This window comes from Perna viridis, chromosome 7, assembly GCF_037379345.1.
Source record: "Perna viridis isolate PV_CMFRI_1.1 ecotype Kerala chromosome 7, ASM3737934v1, whole genome shotgun sequence".
NCBI lineage: Eukaryota > Metazoa > Mollusca > Bivalvia > Mytilida > Mytilidae > Perna > Perna viridis.
In genome coordinates, this window is record NC_142451.1 from 45,779,762 (window position 1) to 45,791,893 (window position 12,132).

The window sequence follows — 12,132 nt, forward strand, 5'->3', positions numbered from 1 at the left end:
AACATTGTGTATGAAATATTGACTTGCACATACTCTTAACATATTTTTTATTCGAAGGAACACTAACTTGTTCATTTGAATAGATGCTAATTAAATACAATCAATTTGTGTTTTTTTTAAGTTCTGTAGATGAGACAAACTTTGAAAAGGGTGAATTCACTAACACTATTTCTTGCCAAAGTTTTAACTTACTATTTGCAATTTTCTATTTGCCTATTTTAAAGCTAATATACTATCGTATCTAAATACTAATATACAGAATATACAAGCTGCTTTGTCATAATTTGGTCATAAGGAAGTCACAAAACTCTGTTTCCACAAAGTTTTCAAAGAATTTTCACAATAATGAGAGGATTATGGGTAGTTTTTTTATCCAAAAATACAGAGCGCAAGTTATGAACAACAAAATCTTTTGTCAAGAGTTGTGATGGTACAGAAGCCTAGGATAGTTTTGTATAAGTATAAAAGAGTACGACAAATTTGCTCTATATTTTCTACATAAAAATGTCTACTGAAAAAAAGCTATTTTAACGCAATTCGGCTAAATTTTCTAATTTTCCTTTACTTTCAATTTTAGTGAAGCGAAGGCATATATTCAACTAGTGAATTATACAATTTATTTGAAAGACTTAAGTTTTTGGGGCTGATTTCGACATTTTCTGAACATTCTCCTTTGTGTTTCAATTATAGCGTTTTCTATTTCAGAAAACGCCGGGGTCAACGCAGAACGTTTATATGTTAAATTATATTAAACTCCTAAAACATACCCTTTAAACAAATGATAACACTAGGTTTAGAAGATGAGCAGATATGTTATATTTGTTTAATGAAAATAAATATAGCAAGAATATGTTGCATATAGCATTGCAGGGGCGGATCCAGACACTTTGAAAAGGAGAAGTGCCAGGTGGGTTTCCTCAGAAAAAAAGGGGTGCCACATGTAGGACATTATTTGCCATTTGTTGTCAATATTGACTTATGAAAATGGTAAATTTCCCAATAAAAAAGGGGATGCCAACTCCCAGCACCGTCCCCTTTAATCTGTCATTGCGTTGTCATTAGAATCGTTTTTCCGTCGTAGATATTTATAACGTAATTTATAAGGATTAGTTGTTTAGACGGAAAAACGATTCTAATTGGTTACCATATGGTAACTTGACAAATACATCAGCTTCCTACATGTAAGTAGTTCGCCGTTCTTATAGCTGATTGGATCTTAACGTGTTTAATATATACATTTGTATATGTATACATCTATATACAATGTAATTTACCTGCTAAAACAATCAAACCGAAGTACATCAATATATAATATGTTTGTCTGTTGCTGTATTCGTCCGTTGACATTAGTGTAGCATTTAATATAACATCATCAGTTGTCCATATAGTAATCCAGAAGTTAGCATAGATTTGAATGCTTTGTGATATACATAAAAACACAAATGCTAAAATCAGCATTGTTTTTGTCATAGCTTTAAATAGTTCAACGAAGACGTGTAGTTTGACCTGAAATAAAACATTGAGAAATGATAGATCTACAATTGCAGTTTTTTTTCAATTCTTATTATGTACAGTTTTTCCTCGTTTTTCGACTCGATCTAAAATACACCAATCTGTTGAAAAATCAAGATAACCTTTCCTTGTTTCATTACAATGATAAAACTATTGGAAATAACATTGAATTCTTTTAAGTAGTAGTCTTTGTAAGAATCATGCAAAATCTGTAAAATGTGATATACCTAAAAAAAGGCTACATATTTTTATTTTTGATATTAAGTTGATTTATGGGTTTATACTATGAAATGTGTTATTATTTATTCGAATCTACCTGCTCTTAGGAGATAATCAACATTGAAAATCCAATAGATTCTATTGTATTTGAGCGTCATTTACAGAGTTATCTCCCTAAATTTTGAAATCTACAGTGCATTCTATGTAATTTTATCTCCTAAGAGCACGGGGTATATGAAAAACCGACTGTTAATTTCTGTTTACTATGTCATTTCAAACAAAATATCAAAAATAAAAATATGTAGGCTTTTCATCCATGAATCACATTTTGCATGATTCTTAGCCGGTTCACTACTTAGTTACATCTGACATGTTTCTCTGTTTTGTTTCTCTATTAAAACCCCTGTGATTGAGATATCGTTAGCGTTAGTATCTGTACGTCAAATTAAAGATAGATTTTATTTCAATAACCGTAGGTTCCCCTACAAACCAGTGCTTCATAAAGTTTTGGCAATTTGTTAATATGCAAAACTACATATCATCGACTGACCACCTTCAAAGTTTCACAAGCAGTGTGACAGACAGATGGAAAGGCAGAAAAAATATGTGAGGGGAGACATAATCATTTGTCGTCAATGATGTAAAGCTCCATGTTCAACAAACAATGTGATATTTCAGTTGGTTGAAAAAACATATAATAAAAAACATACTGATCCTATTTGTGTTTCCTCTTCTGATATTAGTTTTCCTTCATTGTATTTTTGGCTTTCAGTTAATGACTTCACTGCCATGCTTTCCTGTGATATACTGAAACCTCTAGTCTTCCTGTAAAACAACCATCAATTTACTACCCTACCGATGTACCTGGTCCATGATAATAGTTTTGATGGACTAATATTTGTTGATATGTTCACGTTTTCTGTACAATGTCAGTAGAATGTTCGATTGTGTTTTTTCTACGTTCTTCGATAAATTTTGGATACAAGTTTATATATGTTTGAGTGATTGTATTGATCAACCCTAAACAATTTGTTTTTGTAAATATTTGCGTATTTTAACGTTTGGAAAAAAATTCTCAAATGTAGGCCAGTTTATTTATGAAATTTATAAACATTGTCGTTGTTCTGCTGAATCTCACTGATGCATGCATGTCAGCATTTAAGTCTTCACAGATTTCTTTCAGCTATTTTGCTTACCTTTTAGGTTTCCGTCTGTTTCTTGTTTCATTAAAAGATTGAATTTCTATTTCTGCATCAGTGCTTGTAAAATCTGTGTTTTCGTCTGTTGTAAATTTAAGAAGATTTTCAAGCATTTCTTCCCTACTCTAAAAATGAAAACATATTAATGTTGTCACGTGTTTCCATCAACACTGCTACTTAATGGCTCATCGGGGTCAACATGGGGTTCTGTTTGAGTAACTGATACACAGAAATAACGGTATTATTTTAAGCCAATTGCTCATCATAAAGTCCCTATCAGAATAGAATTTCATTAATATAAATTTAGTTGAGACAAACATAATCCAAACTAATCGATGCAAAAATACTGGTGTGAGAAGAAACAGTTTTAAGATATTTGTATAAAGTTGAATTTAAGCTTGGTCCAGGTCGCGCTACCTCCAACCTTTCGGTTGAAATGAAAGGAAATCAAAGAAGCGTGATAGTGGATCCCCAACTTTGGTCAGTTAGTGCGCCCTCCCCATCTTCCTATATCCATCGGGGCTTCCATTGTGTATCAGTTTACTTTCGGGTCGACTTCTTATTTAGCTGTTTGGTAACATGACTAATGAACTTAATTATGGACTGAATAATCCTCGCTCTGTATTTACACATATTTATGACAGAAGGGCAAAGGTATTGGAAAATATTTATCAGCAAATATATTCGGATTAAGAAATCTGCGGAACCTTTTAAGTTTTCAAATTCAAAAGACACTGTAGCTTTAATCAATCCTTAACTTCTGCACTTCAGCATATAAGCCATAGCATAAAAGACAATGCAACAACTACAAAAACAGTTCGATTTATAAGATAATCAATTGGACATAGTAAGAACTAAATTATATTGACGAGTGCCGAGGAATGTCTTGATTCATATTGTAATTACATTTGATTATAGGTCTTTGCTAGATTTGCGGAACACGAGTTAGATCTTCAAACATGTTTGGCAGGAGTAATTATTTCATTTGATTATTTGCGATAACCAATTGTTTTTCCTGTGTATAATACAATTATTATCCATAATTTATTGCCATTTTCAACGTAATTTTTTTATTTTGTGATCGGCGAATTGATATCCGTGTTGCAACAAATGCACCATCGTATAACCCCTATAAAATGGTTAATACAGGGATCACCAAAAGGTCTTCAATAAGTGTAAAACACCTTCAAATACGTGTAAGCTCCGAGAGGCCCCGACAACAAAAGTAATAATATCCGAGGTAACAGAACGATAAAATGTCCAAGAGTGAAATATGATCGAAACATTTTACTCAAGGAACATTCGATGAATCACCTATCTATGTAATAATGATAGTTATCTGGTTCCCTGGTCAATATCATAAGCGACCCTAGGATCGCTGAAATATAGATTCAGGTCACAAGCGACGTGTATGCACAATATAGGAGTAAATTGCCGCTTATGAAATAAAATTTTAAAAATTTAAATAATCGACATTAACTTAATAATTGTGCATTTACAGTATATCGAAAGATGATATAAGTTTGGAAAAAAAAATATTAAAAGGTTAAAAAGTCAATAAAATAACGTCATATCCGCTCAGCCATTCAAAGACAGAAGACGTCACTGGTGACCCGGGGTTATATTTGAGAGAAACTTGTGGAACGAAAATATTGCCCGGGCTTCCAGGTTATAATGATAGGAGTTATGATGAGTAATATTTTCTAGTGTGATTTTACGATGGTTAATATGATGACAAGTAAATTATTTAAAGTTTAACAAATGTTGATTTTAGAACGGTGTAGGATAGAAACTTTGCTTAGTACCATAAATTGTCCTTGCGGTTACGTAAAAAAATGTTTACCGACCCTATTACTCCGTTCATCATTTTCGTCCGAATGGTCTCCATTGTGTAAATGTTGTTTAAGAAAGTTAGAAAATGGTCCATCATGTGAAATTAGCTCATCATAAGTCCCATGCTCTGAAATCGTTCCATCATGCATCACAACTACTTTGTCCACGTACGGTAACCAGTGGACGCCATGAGTGACTAAAATTCTTGTCTGGAATGTAAAAAAAACGTGGTTTTAGATAAAAAAAAAATGACTAAATTATTCGCTAGTCAACATAAACACTGACTCTTTTGGCGGCTCAAATTATCTACTTGTATATTGAAGTTTATAAAGGGCGTTTTGAAGAAAAATCTAGTTTAATAGTATAAGATTTTACCACTTATTTATTTCTTTTAGTGTTGTTTAGCCAAACTACATAATGAAAAATATCCAAACAATACCACAGTATACGTAACAGAATAATTTTATGCACTAATACATTATAACTAAATATTGTCACGTGCTTCGATATGTTGCTCTTTTTATTACCAAAAAAATATATAATAAACGCATCTTATACCTTCTTTTTCAGCATTCCCTTCCTACCAATGATGTTGGTAAACAGATCTTTACCAACATGCGCATCAACAGCACTCAACGGATCATCAAGCAAGTAAATGTCAGCATCGGAGTATACAGCCCTAGCCAGGTTTATCCTCTGTTTCTGTCCCCCGCTTACATTAATCCCCTGATTAATGAGAACATGATATATAGTTCTAGTACAAGAAATAAATTGAAATCATTTTATGATACAAATAAACTAAACGAATGAAATGCTCTGTCGTGTATTTGGCTCGTTTGATTGTAATGTTCCGATCGTATCTACCACTGTGACTACGACGATTTATAAACAAATGCAAAGTTAAACATTCACCCAAATGTTTTAACTTGAGTTAGTCATTCATGTACATGTACATTTCTTAAGTCACGGCTAATGGCGTCTACAACACTAGGGTATCGTTTTCACCCTATGCAAGCAGCTGAAGTATTACTAAATTATAATATTTTAAACGTACATCAAACAATTGTACTAAATATCTGCAAACAAATAGGGAAGCTTCAAGAATGGGGTACATGTACTTCGAATACGTCAAAATCTCAAAACATGGTCTAACAATGAACACAGGAATCAAAGACGATCTACATGCACAATATAGCGAGTCAATTAAAATTGATTACTTATAAAAACTGAAGAAAAGAAAAATAAGACTTCACACAAAAAAATCAAAGCACAAGTAATATGAACTGCCCCGGAAGGGTAAGCATATCCTTTTCGGCCAGCAGCACCTCGTCATATTTAAAGTGAGTACAATCCGGTAGTAGTCTAGCTACAGTAATGCAGCTCCCCGACACGAATCACATACTGGTCCGGTCAAAATCTATTCACACTACGGCGAGGTTATGAATTCATTTCAACAATGTATCATGGTGTAAACATAGTAAATAATGTGTAAATAGAAAAATATTATCCAAAATGGACTAAATAAAATAAGATAATTAATATTCAGCATATAAAATACGCCGTTATCAACAGCATATATATATATTCAAAACGGCCGGAATTATATCTTGAACCTGAAATCGTATATAGCAATAAGTTAACATAGTGCCAAGATTTTTACTAGAAGATTTTAAAAGAAATATATATAAGGTAGTTAAAAATGATATTACATACTGAAATCATGGGTGAGGTTTTCTGCTTCGATATTTTAACATGTATATCTGACGTACATGTACGATACCAAATGAAAGCACGTGAATAGAGTTGATATAAACATTTCCATTTTATCGACGGTGCCTATTTATTCACAAAAAATCATATATAACGAGAATAGGTATGATGTATAGGTAAAAAAATGCCAATTTTTAGGGTTACTGCATCTTATTTCATTATAATCATGTATCAACAGAATTTAGATATATTTACTTGCCCTCTCTCCAATTTCAGTTTTATCTCCCCCTGGTAAAATTCTCAAATCTGGTTTCAGACAGCACCGGTCAATGACCTTTCTATATTTTCTCTCATTATATTCGTTACCATAGAGAATATTGTCCCTGATTGTCATATTCTGTATCCAAGCACTTTGAGGTACATAGGCCATAGATCCCTACGTTTTCATGAAAATAAACACTTTATAAGTAAAAGTGCATATGCCATTGACGTACATGTCTTTATAAACATGTATATTCTGCTTTCATGCATGGTAATACATGTAAAAGATACATACATGTAGGTAATTCTTTCTTTGTTAGATTTATGCAAACCGGCTAAAGGATGTTTGTAAAATATTCAACATTGAATTGAGTTAGAAAAGCAAGAAAAAGTACCTAGCACACTGTCTGCTTTGTAGTGAGACACCATTTAAAGTGAAGACAGAGTGGATAGACTTTTATACTTTAAGATAGGAAATAAAGAATGTTATACATGTATTTGACTGAATGATGATTTAGTTGATCTAATACAGATGTATGGTACATGTATATCCAATGTCTTGACATCATTTAGAGATTTGATTTTCAGGCTTTCTTTCGAAATTGTTCTCTAAAAAAAGGTTTCCCTTTCTACCAGTGAAACTGCCATGCTTCAAAGTTACTGTTATAGACTTTTCATCAATGTAATTACGTATAAAAAAAAAAAAGGTTTATTGGCATCCTAAAATTTTGCTTTACTATACCTCAATTTACTCAGTTTATACCTTGATTTGTACGGTTCCTCCACTTTTGTTTATTTCTCCCAAAATTCCGGATAAGAGGGAAGACTTTCCTGACCCTACTACACCGACCACTGCTGTTAGCTTCCCTTCCTCGAAACAAACATTGATACTGTAATGGAGTGAAATATATAAAAGAAAGCATAAAAAGTTTTCTATTTGAAAAATGCAAAAGTAAAGGATATATTTACAATAAAAAATATCGTCTGGTATCTAAATTCAGCAACAAATATTTAATATCCTAGGCTTGTCTATCATTTTGTCGAATCTGTTTCAAACTTTGCAATTAAAACTATTCGCCTATACATACATGCATACGATTATAGAACTTATGTGTACAGTGAAAAAAAATCACATGATTTTCACGTGAATTTCATGTGGTTAAAATTTGTAATACAATTCACGTAAAAGTCGTGTAAATCGAGTGTTTGTACAGATTTCTTCATAAATCGTCACATGAAATTTATTTTGAGTAAATTTCATCTGAAAAGCATTTTAATTTCATGTGAAGTTAAGTTCACATGAATTTCACGTGAACAATATTTGTCTGTGTAGCATACTTATTCAATATTATTTTCTGTGCATGGACTAGATGCTGGGGAATAGAAGGATCCAGTGGTCTAATACTGAAACTTCAGTGTGTACCTTGTGTCATACATATATCAGCACAGGAAAATATAATTCTGAACCAGTTGTGTCAGGAAGCGATAACATTTATTTATTGGTTATATTGGTAGATTATTAATCCAGCGTAAATCTGCTCAATAATTTACTCATTCGGTTTGACTACACGTGCACTGGTTATATCGAATGAACATGCGCATCAGTAAACATCTAGTTAATTTAAAATCTGAAATATTATTTAAGTTTTTTTTTGTTTTTTTGTTTTGTAATGAATTTAACACATTGCCCATTATTGTTATTAAGAATGCAAAAAAAATATGCAGAAAGCTCAATGCCACGGTAGATGTCCGAACGTTATGCGTTTGGTACAAGTTTCTCTACTAAAATTAAAATATAAGTAAATAATTTTAACATATCTTACTCGTGAAGTATGGCTAGCTGGCTTTCAAGATCCCATTTGAAATACCCGTTCTTTACACATACAGCAATTTCTTAAAATATATAACAACCAGCTATAAATTCCCGCGTTCTTCGGTTTTGAACTATTTTTATTGGGGTTCTTCGGCACTCGTGATCATACTTTGATTATTCACTCTTTCCAAGTAATTATCCTTGTATTCTCCACACGAGATATTTAAATCTAAAATTAAACTATCAAGAGTGGAGAAATCTTGTAATGCCCAAGAGCATTGAAGGCGAATCTGTTTCTCCCGTGAAATCTGTGGGAAAATCGAATATGTAAAATGGCGGGAAAATTCATGCAGAAATTTAATCACCGCCCGATGGTTAAACAAGTCACGTGCATTTTAAATCACCGGCTTAGAGTGGGAGAAAATCATAACGACATCAGAGTCCAAGCTACATGTATCATATTGGCAGAAATACATTTGCTCGTTTATCCATGTACATTATTAAGGGAAGTATAAAAATAATTTTGTTACCTTTGTCTGTTGTTTCTCCAAAGGCTTGTGTATCGTACTCGTCAGACATAAGAAAATCGTTGATTCTTCCAAGGGAAACATACAACTGTCAACAAATATCTGTTTAGCCTATAGAACTTTATTTTTTCTCTAATAAAAAAATCGCTCGTGATTGCCAGCCCTTTCAACTATCATGGCAAACATTCCTAATCGATATTCAGATAAATTAATTTGATTCATTGAAATATGTGTCTTTTATAAAAGAAAGTCATAAAAAGTTTCTTAAAAACTGCTTTCATTGAAATCTGTGTCTTTTATAAAATTTAAAATTTATAAATAGTTTCGCAAAACTTCGCGCTTTTACATTTTTACGTGGACTACGGTCTGTATAAGACAAAATATCATTGAAAAGACAAAGACCCCCCCCCCCAAAAAAAAAAAAAAATAAATAAAAAAACAAAAACAAAAAACAAAAACAAAAACAAAAAACAAAAAACAAAACAAAACAAAACAAACAAACAAACAAAAAACAAAACTAAACAAAACAAAAAACAAAACAAAAAACAAAACAAAACAAAAACAAAAACAAAAAAAAGAAAAAAGATACAAAAATATACAACTTCGGTTTGAAGGTTGGGGTAACACATATGTATGTTTGTACACGCATTGCATTATCATCTAAAACATATAAATGCGTCAGGTTATCGACCTATATTTTAAAAAGCCGTATATATGGTCCATGTTCATTGTAAAAATTCATGAAATATTTATGTTTGTTCATGTGCATGATTAACTGTAAAACTGTTACATACACTCACGATTTTTTATGCAAATATATAATTCTGTAGCCCTATGTCATCATGTAAAAAAAATTACGGAACGTATCAAGATTCAGGACCTTGTTTAACAAATATTTCGCATAATCACACGTTTGGAAAGTGGGGGGACATTTAACACGGGTTAAAACGGAGTCAGATGCTCTAGAAATTATAATAATACAAGATCAAATGTCATTGAAAAATAATTTTAAATAGAATAAAAACTCGGCCACAATAAATAAAAACATTATAAAATATTGTGTAAACCACGGGTATCATTATAAACATCCAAAGAAAGATCCCTGTCTCACGGTTTATTGTTGTATTTTATGCTACTGACCTGTGATACACCATCTACGATGAAGGGAAGTACCATAAAAGGTGCTTTAATGGCTGTCATAATAGACAAGGCCACAAAAGCTCGCTCAGCTACATATGGCTCAGAGGATATCAATGAAAATATCAGAACAACAACTAAATTCATCTGTTAAAACAAAAAAAAAAAAAAAAAAAAAAAAAAAAAACACACACACACATTAAAACATTTTAAAACAAATTCAAAATTCAGGAGACTACAAAAACGTATATGCGAAAAGGGTGAATTTAATATGACAGCCGATAAGTAAAAAAATTTTAAATAAATGAAATTATAGCCGTACGTCATGTCTGCACTATTTTGGGTTAGAACAGTCAAAACTAAGAATTGTACTTTGATATACATGTTATTGTCATTAATCTATTTGTCATACAGAAGGAATGCAGGAATTGTTTTGAGATAGAATATGCGTAAGTCTGTTAGTTTATCTGGAAAATTGATTTTTATGGTTGCAATTTCTTAAAAAGGGCATATTAGTAAGAGACAAGAATTCTTAAGGAAAAGAAAGAAATTTTACATGTTCTACAAAGAAAATGTAAATTGACAATGAGAAAAGCAATACCGTCGAGTTTTTTATGGAGGGTAATAGTTGAATACTTTCATTTTTGTCAATTTTTGAAATGAACTTCAAGATAAGAGGCAGACTTAAATGAATTTGTATTGACTTAAGTTCAAAATCTTTTCAGTGGAGGAGACGAAGTAAGTCATCACAACAATGATTTTTGGTGACTGAAAATTTCATATATACAGGGGAAGAAAAAATTACTTACATAAAATGAATTCATATACACCAATGTTATTTCACTACAAACTATTCTCATGAACTTTTTCATTTTTGCTATCTCTTTCCGGCGTATTGATGCAACTTTTTCGGTGAAAAACGACTCCCATGTGTAAACTTTTATAATCTGAAAATTAACAACAACGTGGATTGGAGGATATATTGAAGAAACAAATGTGTCAAGTCCCATTACTGTTTGTCCTCACTACCAAAGGCTTAATTGGTAAGAGTAATCAAGGAAACCAAGATTATAACGGTAATCAAAAGAATGTAATCCAGAGACAAAGACCAGACAATGGAAAACATACATACACAACAAAGAATATAAGGTAACTAAAAAAACATACAAAGTAACAAAAGCAAATGAGCAACTCCGACTCCACTAAAACCTGGAAGCATGGAACAGGTGCACCGCTAGGTTAAGCGTCCTCTACTTTTCTAGAAACACCCACCGCGTTGCTCATAAAAAGTCAAGTCCGGGGTAGTCGAAAGTGGAAAATAAAAACTATACAACTACTTGTCCGTTACGTGTAATTTTGTAAAAAAATGACACATGTTCTAATTAATATAATCAATTGCTGAACAGGTGCGCTGCTGTACAAAACAATAAAACAAAGCTGTCAACTCATTATTATAATGTACAATCCCATTGAAATACAAGAAGCTGCGCCGATGTAGAGTCATGTAATATCTTTTTATTCTGAAGCATTTTTGTCTACTTTATCCTGCAGATTTGATAGATCTACGTTGGCGCAGGTATCACAAATTAAAAAAAAATGAGAAATTTTGTACCAAATTTATTATAATAAGCTGGAATTGCAAAAACTTGAGTTTTTAACTACGTTCGACTACGTCATTCCTTAACAAGAACTTCGTCTAACTAAAAAATCTAATATTGTAATTTTGTTGTACTACGTTAAGTCCTTAACAAAAATGCAGATTGGTAACAATCCATTACTATGTTTATAATTCAGCCTAGACGGGGGCCAAGACATTTTATTGTACCGTGTATTTTGACTCCATAGTTGTATCAATGCATGACATAAATAACTCGCATAAAATAACCAGCACGTTTAAGTTTGTTCTCCAATTCTTCCTTAA

General features: G+C 32.0%; 1 protein-coding gene across 2 annotated transcripts in view; it reads right to left on the minus strand.

Moving 5' to 3' along the window:
- The window catches only part of LOC148612939 (multidrug resistance-associated protein 1-like), a 42,322-nt gene that overhangs the window by 12,038 nt on the left and 18,152 nt on the right, over nt 1-12,132 (minus strand). For both annotated transcript variants that reach the window (XM_088594867.1, XM_088594865.1), the window contains exons 11-21: nt 11,021-11,158; nt 10,215-10,358; nt 9,078-9,162; nt 8,558-8,627; nt 7,498-7,624; nt 6,733-6,909; nt 5,322-5,489; nt 4,778-4,972; nt 2,928-3,055; nt 2,442-2,556; nt 1,275-1,506 (exon numbers count right to left, since the gene is read on the minus strand). In XM_088594867.1, coding sequence (XP_088450993.1) covers nt 1,275-1,506; nt 2,442-2,556; nt 2,928-3,055; nt 4,778-4,972; nt 5,322-5,489; nt 6,733-6,909; nt 7,498-7,624; nt 8,558-8,627; nt 9,078-9,162; nt 10,215-10,358; nt 11,021-11,158 — 1,579 coding nt within the window. The remainder of the gene's footprint in view (nt 1-1,274; nt 1,507-2,441; nt 2,557-2,927; nt 3,056-4,777; nt 4,973-5,321; nt 5,490-6,732; nt 6,910-7,497; nt 7,625-8,557; nt 8,628-9,077; nt 9,163-10,214; nt 10,359-11,020; nt 11,159-12,132) is intronic.